Source organism: Anopheles moucheti, chromosome 2 (genome assembly GCF_943734755.1).
Source record: "Anopheles moucheti chromosome 2, idAnoMoucSN_F20_07, whole genome shotgun sequence".
Lineage (NCBI taxonomy): Eukaryota > Metazoa > Arthropoda > Insecta > Diptera > Culicidae > Anopheles > Anopheles moucheti.
In genome coordinates this window covers 29,911,864-29,927,372 of record NC_069140.1, presented here as the reverse complement: position 1 = coordinate 29,927,372, position 15,509 = coordinate 29,911,864, and the positions used below count along the sequence as shown (strand labels likewise).

The following is a 15,509-nucleotide window of genomic DNA, read 5'->3' as shown; positions in this document are numbered from 1 at the left end:
TACAGAGGAAAAACAAAACAGTGGGATTAGCATACTTAGAGGATAAAGGAAAGTTTTCCAATGAAGATATAGCCTACCTATGGTTGAAGTCTTTTCGGACGACCCTATCGACCCCGTCGATTCATCGCTTTTCTTTTTGTCCTTCTTCCGCCTCGTATCTTCACTAGTAACAGAATCGCCTTCGGTTCCTATCGCAGCGGTAACTCCTGCTTCTCCCGCAGGATTGCCTCCACTTCCCAGCACTCCAAAGCTGGTTGCGGTGGAGTTCGATGAGGCTCCCGCACTGGCAACGGCGCTTCCCGTGCCTGCTGCAGCAGCTGCAGCGGCAATTGCAGCGGCTGCTGCTAAATTCTTATTTTTCTTCTTAATCTCCAACTCAAATTCATCCAGGAACCTTTTGTTCGGTTTTATCACACGACTAGAATGTACGCTCCGCTTGGGCAGAATGAATCGCTTGTCTCCAAACTGTGTGCCACCACTCTCCAGGTTACGGCCCGCCATATCACCATCCGTGGTAACAGGTGCTGATTGTGCGGACTCACTTGCCGCACCAAACGATACGCCAGATTTCGCACCTTCCGCCACTTTGAGTCCAAAGCCAAGCCCCCCGACAGAGCCGCTGGTTCTATCGACCGTGCTAACACCCGGCGAAGATTTGTTGCTCGATTTTAGCACGATCTCCGTCAATCGGGATGGTCGCACTAGACACTCCATCGCTTTGCTCCCACCGGATACGCTGGCTGACGCGGATGCGGCGGCACTCGCGGCAGCAGCGGCTGCTGCCGCAGCCACCGCTCGCTGTAGTCGCTTCTTCATCTTCCGATTAAAGCTCTTTTTCAACCGGATCGGTCGGGCGAGGCATTCCTTCTTGATAATCGATGGCAGCGGAACCGTGTCCGGGTTGTACACCTTCTTCACAATGTTCTCGTCCGTCGTCTCGAGCGTGGTGTGAAACGTGACACTTTTCTTCTTCACCGGCGTGGCATTGCCGCTGCCAGTCGATGGTACGGCCGGGTTCGGTGGTTTCGAATCCATTAGTGTCGCCGCGCCGGCCGTTGTACCATCGGAACTTCCGGCGCCGTCAGCAACGGTTGTAGATTGTTCCATCGATGCTTCCGTCGTTGGGACGCGTACGGTTTTGGTATTACCGCTGGCACTGGGATTACTGTTTGCGCCCTCACTGTTCGCACTGCTGAGCGTGGCGCTTTGTTCGCAGGACGGTGACTGCTGTCGACTGACGCGCCCGGATGCCACACCGGGAGGACATCGTCGCGCCAGCGCCGACGTTAGGGTAGATGGTTTCATTTCGAAACCATTTCCGGTGGCTGGCAGCTTCTCGCTTCGTACGCTGTTGCTAGCGCTTTGCATCGTCGGTTGCTGCTGCTGCTGCGTTGACTGCTGTTGGCCGTTTCCGACGACCGACCTAACCTCACTCGTGCCGCTAATGGTGACCGGCGTTGATGTGGTTGCCGCCATCGATGATACGGTGGACGTCGGGGTCGCTGTGGGGCTGGTTGCGGTTGACTCATCACCCGTTTCTACCGACCCATCGGCCGGTATCTCCTGCTCCTCGTTGTCCTCCTCCTCTTCATCGTCGTCCTCCTCGTCGTCATCTTCCTCCTCGTCTTCATCGTCATCATCGTCCTCTTCATCGTCCTCCTCCTCTTCGTCGTCCTCGTTCTCGTCGTTGTTGTGGTCATCGTTATCATCTGCACCGTTTTCGGTCTCGTTGTTCTCGCTGGCGCCATCCTGAAATTGCACGCAAACCACAAAGAAACATTAATTTATGAACGCAGTACAATACAACAGTATTTGCATGGACAAAGGGCAGCGATTATTGAGAAGCACATAACAGCGCCACGAGCGGTAAGACGGTAGCTTAAGGAAAGTTTCATCTCAAGTGTCCATGAAATGGCTGAGACTTTAAACACATTTCTAAAACACACAACACAAGCGCACTATAAGATTGCGGTGGGTTTAAAATGTGCACTTTGTAATGGTACCAACTTAAAGGACGCTTCCGTCCATCCATTTTGACCCGCTACGTACGGCTCTGTTGACAAAAGAGCTAACGAGACGATCGCTCAATTCTGAACTAACATTTGCAAAAGCATGTCCTGGCAGGGCTAACGTCTACGCTGTCGAGGAACGAGATACTGTCCTACACTATCCCATTTCGTTTCCGGTGCCTTATGCTTTTTATCGCATTTCACTTTAACAACATTTGTGTGTACTTTTACAATTTTTATCCTCTTCCCTGTGCTCACTAGGTTCATACAGACAGGGAAGTGCCCGCCACTGTCTCTCTTTCTCGCGTTTTCACCGTTGGGAACATTTCCGAACAAAATCCACCCATCCAAAAACCATCCACCGAAGGCAGTTGGTTAGCTCCACTGGAAGCCATGGCAAATTCGCTTACATCGCATTGCAAACATTTGCTTTTTCGCCCATATCGATCCGCGTGTCCGAGGTGAGCTCTCGCCCTGGCTTGTTGGGGTGCACTTTCTGCTGCACACCGTGTCCTAACGGACTGGTGGTGGTGAAAAGAATCGCCCTCGGGGAGGTAATAAAACCGTAGCGGCGGGTGGGTAAGGGTTGCTGGCTCCTTAAGAAACGGTCCAGGCGTGTGTGATGGTCCAAGGATGAGACGGAAGAAGGTGAACCGGGTGCCTATGCTGGCAAAAACTTGTTCTGCATTCTTTATGCTGATTAAATATCACTCACGCACGGAGGCGGCAGAACGTGCGGCTAAACTGCAAGAAGAAGCCCGTACTGCTGGACGGTGCCCAGAAGCAGAACGAAATGGATGGTGAAGGGAGTAAACGGAACGCTCCATGTAGATGTGGCATTGAATATAGGCCGGCCGCATTCAATCCACCTAATGACTTGAACATTAAAGAAGTGCGATGAAGTTCGAAACGATGGGGTTCGATCAATCTTGTGAAATGTGTTATAATTAATACAAATCAAATGAAGATAACGACGCACTGAATTCTTTAGAATTGTGTGCTCCATTTCGACGCTATTCAGCTGTGGCGGAAACGCCTTTCGAAGGCGTAGAATAATGTGCAGCAGTGAGGAATGAGGTGAAAAAAAACATACGAATACGAATCTGCCTGTACGAGCTTACAGATAATTGAGCAAATTTTCTTCCGCGCCCTCTGCCTCGGTTCGCTATTTCATCAAGATACGGTGCCAAGATGATAAATTGAGCAACCGATACCCATTCGAGCAGTGCGCGGCAGAGCGGTTGGTTAAAGCTGGCTGGCAGCAAACAGAACACATTCATGTGCGAAGCGCACGCTAATAAAATAATCATAACCAACCCAAGTTTAACCTTGTGCAATCGTTCGTTTTTACAACAACAACGGCAAAACCTTGTGTGTTCCGGGGTGCTCCACCACCATACAGTCGAAAAACATCCTTTTCATCGGTTGCGCTTGCATTATAAAGACTTCAAAAAACCGTTCGGTCCGATCTTTGCGCGCACGCATTCATCATAGCGCGGGCCACGGTGGCACGTAAGGACGATAAAATGATGATATTTTATTTTTAATGCACCCTTGAATGCACCCAGACGGGGTGTCCTGTGTTTTCCTCTCTCTCTCTCTCTCTATCTTTCTCCCCTTGCCGCTGATTGACACGGAGATCTCGTGCATACACGGCGCTGCCGAATGCGAAAGACACCTTTTCAAGAATCAAGCCAAGAAAAATCAACCATCGGTAAAAGGGTGGAGAGCGAGTCGTTTTTTTTTTGTTGTTGCATTTTGATCACCCGTCAATTGTTTGGATGGCAATGGTAAAATGGGCCCCATCATCCCCATCCCCAACATGGCAAACAGTGCCAGCAGAACTGCAACGAACGATATACATCGAAACGGAGATACTTCTTAAAGTCAAAATCGTTACCAATGACAGCCCCCCCCCCCTTCCAGCGCCACCAGAGGTTGTTGCTTCACCTCAGCTTGGTTGTTGCTTTTCGCCCTGTTTCGATCGCAATTTTGTGCTGGAGTCCCATGGAGGATGATCAGGGTAGTTGAAGGGTAAGTACACACGATCGGCCTTCTTTCGTATGCGTGTACTGTACACCTTTCTCCCACAACGCACCCTGCTGCTTTTTTGCGCTGCATGATCGTACTCTGCACATTCTTTTCTCTTTAACCCTTCAAGTAATGCGGACTGTACGGACTGTAAGTACTGATCGCAATATTCGCTTGAATTCACCCGATATTAGCGTGATCCGGCGTTGATCGTGTTAAAAAGTCCTTTAAATTTTATTTCAACCCGTTGCCAAATCGTATTGCTAATATTTTATGTAGAATAATAAATAATATATAATATGCTCCTTTAAATCATTACAATTACATCCCGGGGGTACTAAATCTTAATCCAATAGGCATGAAACTTTGCACTTCTTTTAGAAATGACTCAACATGGAGGGTTTGGACATTATTTTCACTTGAACTGACTTGACTTGATCTTCAGAACTTGAGGTATCTCAGGATCAACAGTTCAAATTAAACCTAACCAAATATTCCTTACTCTAAAGTTCTTCTCATTTGACTCACTAGAATTGTAGTTCCGAAATTGTCATAACATTTTCCAATTTATCATTGTATTTTATAGTTATAAAAACACACCCAGTTAAGGGTTGACTGATCGGGATGAATAAAGATACCTATACCTTGGTCCTGAAGGGCAAAGTTTCATTCTTCCACTTCTCGTCCCAACTTTCCACTGTGGCAACATTGCCCTCCAAAAACCCTCCACCCTCCCCTACTTGGAAGGTGATCTTCATCCTGTTGCTTGATTTCCTTCTTCTTCTTCTGCTAAATCCAACCCCCATGGAATGTCAAATGGTGCAAAAACGAGTTTTCCTTCTAGTCCACACTATGCCGCACCGCACTCAGCATGATCGATCGCGGACTCTTCAAAACGGTAAGAAAAAGCTGCAGCTTCACAAAGAAAAGCACAGGCTCACCACAAATGAAACCGAACCACCCCCCTCCCACCTTTTAGAATGCGACACAAAAGCGTAGTGTGCAGTTGGGGTTGGTTTTCGGTCTTCCCGTCGTTAGCGTCGTGGAGAATGAAAAGCATCGGGGACGGGAGTATATTATGTGCGCCGGATATGCTTACACCTCAGCTGGAGAAATTGTGGTGCGAATAATGCCACCATCAACAGCACCACTTTACATATTTATACTACTTAAACGCTTCGGTTTAAGCTTCGGGTGCGGTTTTAGATGGATGCGTTTCTGCGGTGCTTCGGAGAACGTTTCGGGTGATGTCAACAAGTAGAGCGAATTTTGTCTCAATGCCACACCGCTGCACAATTATTGAGTTGCAAATAAAATAACTCACATTGATCGTCGGAATATGATGCAGAAACCCCAAAATTATACCTTCGAAGCTAGGGTGGCTTATAGGAACTATTTTTCTTTTCAAACATGAGTAACGAACCCCTCAGGAAAACGCATTAAAACATATCAATTATTTTTATTTATTTGTCCACACCACAACCATTTTGCCCTCTCTCACCGTCGCCATTGCCGTTTCGTCAAGGTAACTTACTTGCACAAGAAATAATGTGCATGTTACCACCATCCACCGGAGAGGTCACCTCGTTTAATGATGGGGTTACATTTCCTTCGGACCTGCCGGGTAATCGCGATAAGCACTTCTCGCAATCGACCAAGAAAAAAAAAGGCAATAATGGGCGAAAAATATGCACACTGCACGCAGGTTGCAGGTTGAAATTGATGCGCGTGTTATGAACGAAGCACAAAAAAAAAATTATATCACACGTAAACTAGTAATTATATAGCCGTGTGGGACAAAAAGGGTTTTCAGGTGAAGTATGTTGCTCTTTCTAAATGATCGGCAATCATCAAAAGCGTCAGCAACGAGCCAAGGTACTACCCTTTGGAGCAGCAAAAAAAAAAAATGCCATGCATAACTGCTTTTGCATGTTCGGTGCATTTCCGCTATGTATGATGGTTTCCTTTTATTACTCACTTCCCAAATTGCGTTCTTTCTCCTTTTAATTAATAACCCAAGTCACATTAAATGTAGCTGCAGTATAAAGAGTTCTGTTCGGTCCCGTGGGCTGGAGGGTCCACGGGGGTAAAACAAACATTATGCACTTGCACACACGCCACCGCATCGCTGCGTGTGAATATGTTGCAGTTCAAAATATTCCTTTACTCATGCTGCGAACCTGTCCTCCTTCCGCTCTTTCTTTCTTCTTACGATGCAGTTACAATGAGGCAAAGGGAAAGTGTAACACAGGCACGCACCGAAAGAACGCAAGGTGCATAATGGGGGGATGCATTATAATAAAGCAAGTAAGTAAGAACAAAAAAAAATGAGATGAAACCTCCTCCCTCATCAGCAGAATGAATGGTAATAACAAAAAACATAACACGTAAAAGGTTACCCAAACAAACGACAAAACAGCAAAAGGGCTGTCAACAAAAGGGGCACCTGGCAGTGGGCAAACAAGCAGCCCCCTTGCCCAAACGGTGGAACTGGTGGTTGACAACATGGAAAGTTTGTATTTTTTCGCATTTTTGCACCCCCATTTGCATGATATGGTGTGTTCTACGCCCCATTTTATGACCCACCCTCGTTACGTGTTCCTGCCTACGACGGAGAGAGCAAGTTGGATAAATAATGCGAGTACACGCATGGTAAAAAGGGCGCTATAACCTATCATGTGTTGTTGTTTGCTAGACCCTTGTAACAATGTTCGCACCAATGATCAATACTAATTGTCACGATGATACATTAATGTAATTTTGTTAAAAGAAAATGTTCGAAAAAAAATGATTAAACAAACTTCCCAAATTGCAATTGCATTATTGTGGCAGCTTCGATTGATGGACGGAACAAAACAACGATGGTGATAATGCACTCCCAATGCACTGACTGACTGCACTGACGCACGAGAAATACAATAAATTATTAATAATGATTATTTTCCTTCGCAAAATCAGCGTTGCGTGTGTGTGCATTTGTGTTTCGCCCATTAAAAAGCATGATGATGACACCCATAGCACCATGATGTGTCGCGTCGTCATTAATGGGTGGAAGGGAAGGGTGTTCGGGGGGTTTCGGGGGGGGGGGGGGGGGGAGCATCGTAATGAAGTTTTAATTATTCCTGAGACAATAAATGTTTGCAACTCAACAAACGATCAACCAAAATGAACAGGCAATATTATGCAGCAGTTTTGCGTTTCTATCGTCCTGCCGATGACAGGCTCACCTCTGTGTTTGTGGTCTTTCGTTAAGCAAAACACAGCGACAAAAAAAAGCAGCCTTCCATCACCCTTCACACACGTCGTCACAATGGCGAATGGGGAACTAAAAAAAAAACGGTGAAAATGGATATATAAATCCAGCAACCGCAGTAACACCTCACATAACCGGGTATATGCTAATAATTGCACACTAATTAGCATTCAATTTTCCACCGATTCACACAAACACGAGCAATTTCATATGGAGAGCAGGCAAACAAGGTAAAAAAGAAAAACGTCACAACCTTATGCAAATATAAACGCACACCTCTTGTGTTGGTCAGATAATGCCCGGTTCGGTGTATTATTCATTTGTGTTTGTGTGTGTAAGAGTTATAATGCCACTAAACGTTTCAGCGTGGGATGAATGTAAATTTGCAGAAAAAAGGAGAAATTATGCTCGAGCAGACGGCGAGTCCAGCGCGAGTGTCTGACGAGAACAAGATTTATGAATGATTTATTTAGAGGAATAAATGGAATAAATTAAAGAACGAACAAAAAAATACATTTCTGGGTGAGACAGAAAGCGATTTTTTTGTTAATAAAAAATCAAGCTTACGCATCTAAGATTATATTTTGTTGTTGAAAAACGAATTCATGCTTCGTTTGAAGGTTTTATAGGCCATTCTACATTTGTGAGATTGAGTTGGGCCCATAGATCAAATCTCTTCTGGATCTTTTCTAGGAATTAAGCTTTTTCCGAAGGCTTAATAAGCTAAGGTTATTGAGTATTGTAGGTCCAAACAATAAAGAGTTAAAATAAATAAGGATTTTAACTCTCTCTAACTTCTTCTCTCTATCTTAATGATGTCCCCTACAAAAGGATGAAGGACTCCGAAATTGCCACACACCGTCGTCATTCTATCATTAAATTAGTTTCTCTTGTTTACTTTTGAGAAGGCTTCTCTCCACTGTCTTTATCAGTAGACACACGCAAACTAATTACCCCCAATGGACTACCAAGCATAAGCACTATACTACGCATGGGCAAAAATGCATGCGAAGTAGTAAGTGAATGCCAGAGTTCTGTTTGGTTTTTGTTTTAGCAAACAGTGTAAAACTTTACACATTATTTACATACGCATTTTCCTGCCAAACACACGCACATAAAGAAAGAGACGATGCTTGCACACTGTAGCGAGATGTAAGAATGGTGTGTACGAAGCGCATCACCACCACCGTATTCACCTTCCGTATATATATCGTGCGATCGCAGCGATCATGTGCCGCAGGAAGGATCCTCTTCCCTCAAACCCCCGAATCGACGTTAATTCTGGACGCAACCATTATACAGGACCGGTTCATTTCCAACGGCGCAGCTCCATTACACGTTCGCTTCTTTACCACCTATGCACATGAATTCCTGATTCGCATTTTATTCGAGCGACATTCGACATTTTCCTTTTCCTTTTTGCACTTGCGTCGGCACCAACCCCTCTCCCATGCGGTCTTTCCAGTTTGCACAAAGAATGCGCACCACTTGAAAGGTGCACTCGTTGTTCGGTGTGTACAAAATGGGCGGGAAGCAAAAAATAAAAAATGTTTTCACAAAGCTGCAAGAGTTGATTGGATAATGATTCTGTTACGTTCTTCCCGCGGTTGGCCTTCTTCCGTAACCGAAGAAGGGGTTGCAGCAGGGTTTGTCCAAGTTGAGCTGGTTTTGTTTTCTTGTGAAACGCGCATTTAACCTGCTTCGGTGGGCAATTCCAGGGATAAGTAATCGTAGTTTCGAAAGGAAGAGAGAAAGGTTACGCAATGCAGCTTTTTTTCCGTAGCGAACGCGTCCTTATGTGTGCGTACTGTTTCGGCCAGAGAGTTGAAGTTCAGTTAGTCGGTTTTGGGTGCGCCGTGTTTTCGGTTCGAATTTCACCGTTAACGGTTTTACAACAACGCGCCATTACTTTCATCTGCGGGCGAGAAGAACGCTTCTTCTGCTTCGTCAACCACCAACCAGAACCACGCGGGCAAAAGCAAACCAATATTATTTCATGTTCCACAATTAAGGCAGCTGTCAATAAGGGATTTAATTAATCCTTCTCCCCCGGTGTTGCGGCGGTGAACATGAAATGACATAAACTGATTAATGTGAAACACTGCTGCCAGCCATGAAACTGGTTGGAGAAATGCTTTTTTTCTCCATCGGATCGATACAGCAACGTGTGAGTGTTGGTGCATATGCAATGCCGGGGGGAACCAGATTTTTTGTTTTAATTTTAGAATTGATTTTACGTCAATCTGTGTCCACATCATGGGAACGATTGCATCGGAAGGGAGACGGACAAAAGTAAGGGAAAATGTGCAACCAATTCAATCATCATCAACAACATTGCGTACAGTAAAATTCCTTCCGAAACGTCATAAAAACCGTTTATTTGATTATCCCTTCCATGCAGTATGCTGCACGTCTGTCCGGTTTATCCGGTTAATAATGAGATAAGGCAAACACCATTGGCCCACCCATCGGGGGTATGGGGATGATAAAACTTTATTGCATTTTCTTGCGGCATTTTGTTCTGCGGCAAATTCGCATTCCCGAACGCGACAAACCAATTCACTGTAAAAATGAAACTCTAAACTGGCCAACCTGTGCAGTGCATCATTGATCGAACCCACACACTGTATGTCTTATTTTTCATCCCTGCTTTTTTAATGGCGCATAATGCCACCAGTCATGGCGCTGCTGCAGCAACCCACCAGAGCGTCATGGGCATGGGGGACCATCGATGCATTTCTGATCGCTCCCGAAAACGGGTTCTTTTTTTTTTGCTCTTGTATCCACTCGAGGCACGGTGGAAGCATTTGGTGCGTGTACGTATTGTGTGCGTTTTTGTGCTCTCCCTGGTGGTGGTGAGTGTGGTCGTTGCATGGCCACACACAAAACCCACTACAACCACGTGAGGTAGCATAATTGCAGGATTTATTTCTCGTCCAGTGCGCCCCATTTGCACCGTTCGATTCGGCGGGAAAATGGCGAATTTAAGTGCGCAAAGAATCGGTTGGTTATTTTTTCAATTATCCAAAACCCATCGTCTCGCACGCACGAAGGCCAAGTCCGGGGATAAAATAATGATAATAATAAAAGAAGTTTTTCACAAAAAAAAAGATGTTTCTATTGGTTTATCAATTTATTTACTTGCGTTGCAGTTGCATCCAGGAATACGCAGAATAAGAATTAAATTGTCACATCATTGAGCATGTGATGTTTTGGGCAATTTACTGCAAACGGGAAAAGTATCGTTAAAAACTCGCAGTTTGTCATTTGATATGCCAAAGCTGGCAGATGATATAGCAAATTTCTTCTGGTTTACGATATTCGTAATAAAATATTATTATTTTAACGGTAGCGCTTGAGGCGAAATCTACTGTGAAACGTGTTTAAATACGTTGACAGCTGAGTAAATTGTGATCATCATATTGCCATTTTATTTTACAACTTTTTTATTATGATTTCACACACCTTTTACGTGCTGCTTAGCAAAATACAATATGTTTCACTTAACTACCTCTTAAAATAATAATATTACCAACCGAGCAATTGCAACTGAAGTGTTTTCTTCATTTCCCACCATTGCGCCAACGAACAGTTCGAGCCGAAAAGATTAATTGATGATAATTTTTACAACCGAAAATAACATCTTGCCCAGCAGAGAGAAAAAAAATGCAATGGTATGTTAATGCCCATTCTGGCTGCCATAATCGTTCTCCAAAAAAGGGAAATTCGAAAGCCACCGAGCTCAAAAAGACATTCAAAAGACACACTGCTCTGTAACAACCACGTTGACGTATCCGTCTATCGTTACGTGGATACGTACACGGGGTTGTTTGAGAATCGTATGGAATCGTTTGAAAACCAAAAAGAAAAAAATGAAAAACAGCAAAAAAAACTCATACACACACACACAGGACGATAAAAACGTATCCCACATGCAACTCACGCTGCACCACGCTGGATGAACGCGTGAAAGATGCGAAAACTTTTCGATTGCCCGAAAAGGAAATCAACCAACCGGTCGAACATGCATCAAACGGGGAGTTTTTTTTTATCTTTCTCGTTTCGTTATGTTCCTGTTTTTTTTTCGAAATGCATCCGATAAACGTACGAGTTATGGGTAGCGAAACGGGCGGCGGGTTTAAAAACATCATTCTTTCAAACTTGTTCCCTGTGTTCTGGGCGGGTTCTTTGCCATTCCCGCCAGAATTTTTGGTGTAAGGAATTTTCAACCTGACGACGAGCTGAGGCGGGGCGGGGAGTGATTGCAAGAGAAAGTGGTTGCCTCAGAACACCACACCTGCAAAAAAGGATGCACTCAAACGGCAAACGTTTGACACGCATGCATGCACTCCCATCATGCACCACAAGTTGCCACATAAATAAAACAAAAATTGCACCCAAAAGCGTCCCCGGTGGGGGGTCGTTTGTAGTGCGGTATGCATTTGTCGAGCGATGACGCGACTTTTATCAATTTATGTGAAGCAAGCACAGAGCCCACCACCACCACCAGCGTTTTTTTTATTTTTATTGAACGTCACGTTTGTACCGCTGCCTTTCTTATCGATTTCGTTCCCCTCGCCGTCAATGTGGTAATTTGTTTGTCGAAGAAGGCTTATGAAGTATCCACAAAAAAAATCACAGGATTCATTTTGTCACATTCAAAAACATGAACCCGTTTATGAGTTTTCTGACCATAAAAATTAATTCTTATCCTGTTTAAAGAAACATACACACATGCACCGTTTGCCACAACTCCCATACATGGTAAGAATGCATAATAATCGCTATAATCAACTCTCATTGCACGAAACCAAAAATAAAAAAAAACACACACACACCGGTTTATTATTGGTGCTCACTGCACCAAAAGTGAAAAAACAATTCCGGTTTAATAGTTTTCTTTTAAAAAAGGGCAAACATAATCACGCAACTCAACACCACCTTACGTGTGTCTTCGGCGCGTTGGAACGCTTGCGTTATTCTTGTGCGTGTATTTGGAGGTTTGGATGCGGGAGATACACACGTGAGCCGAAGTTGCGCCCTTCGACATCATCGTAATATGCGCACCACACGGGATGGGTGGTGTAGCATGCGCGGGCACGGCAACAAGCGATGCATGATGCAATTGCGGCAAGGATGGATGGAGCGAAAGTCGAAGCTACTGACTAGCACGTTGGGATAAAGTGTGGAACATTTGATCAAAAACGATATTTGTTTGTAGTTTTTGTGTGAGATAATGGTCAAGATGATTTACAGAGATCTGAAGATTATTACTGACAAGTACTGATTTCAGTATATTCGTTCAAAATGATAGTTTTGTGTACGTGATCAATTATTTTCGCTTTGAAAAGATTCTCACACAAATAAGCGGTGTTGTGTAATTAATAATTTCCAAAATTAATCTGAGGTTAATTTGTCCTCCATCAAAACTAGATGATTTAGTCTAATACTAAAAGGTATTCGTACATTTTGAATAATTTCCATGTCCTAGAAGTGCCCGGTGGCCAATGATGGTAACGGCGTGGGTCTTGCAACGAACGAACCGGACCAAAATCCCATTCGGACCAATCCACAGAAGCAAGGACGGATTGACTGAAGCCAGAAATTTTTTGTATTCAATATTTCTCAGACTCACCGCCAGCACCTCAGCGCATATCTCAACATCAAAATTACTACAAACTGCTGACTTTTAACCCAAGATCGATGACAATTTGGGCAACTACACATATACGATCGCTTGTCTATATGTTGCCCTTCCATATAACGGAATTAGTCTAAAAGTAGCAATTGAAACACACTTTAATTGTAATTAAAACTATAATTGTTATTGCTAATAGAAAAAAAGATACGTGAAGTGAAAAATATTGTTATAAAATTATGTCCATGTGCTGATGCTACCGTGACCCACCGTGTAAAACAGGGACCCTCGTAGTACTTCACCTTTGGGCGCCTCGATTACAACAATGTGTTCTTTTCGGCGTTTGGCTTTCCCTCTGTTTTCCCTTTTCACTGCACGCACCACGAACAGGAAGCGCGTCATTCTCACGCAACGCGTCCACAGCCAGTTGTGGATCGGAACGCGGGAGTTTATTTTTGCAAAAATATCATCAAAAATCTTTCCCATCTTCCCACCATCGTGACGCGGGCCAGGGGAGCTCCAGGGGGGGAAAAATGGGTAGAACCGGCTTCCTAGGGGTCGGGTTAAAGAATGAAGAATGGAGCATTGCATAAGAGTAGGGAGGGAAGAACGGTGTGCACACACACACACACCCACTAGAAGGTGGAGGGAAAAATGTGCTTTTCGAAGCGATGAATGTTCTGGTTCGGTAAGAAGGAATAGGACCGACTGTGAGCGAACATCAGCAAGGGGACGTGAAGCATTGGAAGGCGCGAAATCGAAACACACAATGAAGAGCTGTGAACGAATATTATCGTACTTGGTGTTCTTGACAGTGGGTCTTCGCACCACTCTACTCTGTTCTCAACAAAACCGGATATTCGCGACGAGCTGCATTGGATTGCACCAGACGGGAAGGAAAATTCACACACACATACCATCCAGGGAGGGATAAATTAAGCGTTCAACTGCATGCACACACACGTTTCTTCCCCTCTGTTCGTCGCTGGGGAAAGCCGTGGGTGTGGGCATCTCGAGGGAGCCCTTGTAACACAAGGTGTTATTTTGCCATCCCTAATGGAAGCGATGCGTGACGATCGTTGCAACCACAGCGCGGTGGCACTGCGTTTATGCCGAATGCGTTTCTTCGAAAACCACAGCGAACAAATGGGATTGGGAAAAACGGTGACGATTTGTAATTGGGCATACACACTCACATGTACGATTCGATTCGATCATATTTCAAAAATACCCAGGGGATTTGATTGTGAAAAGGAATAGCGGAAAAATGTGCACAACATACAGCCGAATATTCACCAGGCTTAATTCAATTTATTACGCACGATAACACACGCTTACGCTTCCCATTTCGTTCCATGTTTAATTAAAGTGCACAAAAATCCCTTTTTAAAAAGGATTATTGGTAAGTTCAATGCATTCGGAAGCGCACATTATTTGCTTAACCACTTTTCCGGTCAGCTTTCGCATCTGTTTGATCGGAAACGACCGCTCTCCTGTGTCAACCCCGCTTTCTCTTTCCAACGGTCCACACCACACCCACTAATAATAAAACCATGGAAAAGCTTTACATATCGTAGCACTATTAATATTAATCCATCGAAACAACACCACCGTCCAAAAATTATGAAATATGAACGATGATTGTGACGGACGTCTCCTCAAATACCGCCACCTGCGTGTCGGTCTGTGGAGCAAATTTGGATTCGAATGCACAGCAGAGGTATGGGTAAAACCATTATGGTCACTCACCCACAGACAGCGTATGCAAAACTTTGGACCCAACCCGACGGGTGAGTGATGTGGACAAATATGAAATCAGTTTATTAGTGGAAATTATTCACGTCCAAACAGCAAACATCAGAGAGACATACGGTCATCAGTCCCGGGGAAAATGGAAGTCATTTCATTTCAGAGCTGACTGATACACCCACCCCGGTCGGCATCTCGCCCGCCTTTACCTTTTTGCCACAATCATCCTTTGCTGTCCTATACGGTCCCTCTGCATTCAAAACACTGCGGTTGCGGTTGTATGGATGATGACGCGTGCGTTAAGTAAGTGCAGCGCGTTATGTCCACGTGCCGGCCACCGGGCAACGATATGCTTGCTCTCAAACCTCACATTGAGATCCCCGCAGCGCGTGTATCAAATGGAACGTAAAAGGATTCAGTTTGCCGTTGGTGGATGGGTTCCTCGCTCGATAGAAGGAGTTCGGGAACAGGGAAGGAGGGCTTGTGTCCACATGAAAGCACACCGTATCGAAAGTATCAAAATTGAAATATTGATTTATTTAAACGTGACCTGCGGAAACGCATTTTATACTCTTCGCACAGCGTATAAGTTCATGTTCCCAGGGAAATGAGGGTTTCCCCCTTTTTTGTGTTGAAATTATCCGTGTTATATGGGAAACGCTGGACTGGTCTCTGGAGTGGCGGAATAATGAAGGACGGAAAGTGCATTTCCTCATCAATTCAACAATCCGGTGCAAATCAATTTTCCACACAAAAACCACACAGTGCTGTGCCAGCGCCTGTTTTACGGGTGAGTAGGCAGAAAGGTAAACAACAGTGACCAACAAAC

At 44.7% G+C, this 15,509-nt stretch overlaps 1 protein-coding gene across 1 annotated transcript in view; it reads right to left on the bottom strand.

Moving 5' to 3' along the window:
• Nucleotides 1–15,509, bottom strand: part of LOC128298914 (histone-lysine N-methyltransferase trithorax) — a 107,123-nt gene that overhangs the window by 15,417 nt on the left and 76,197 nt on the right. Inside the window, exon 2 of the mRNA XM_053034722.1 lies at nt 78–1,749. Within this exon, the coding sequence (XP_052890682.1) occupies nt 78–1,749 (1,672 nt within the window). The remainder of the gene's footprint in view (nt 1–77; nt 1,750–15,509) is intronic.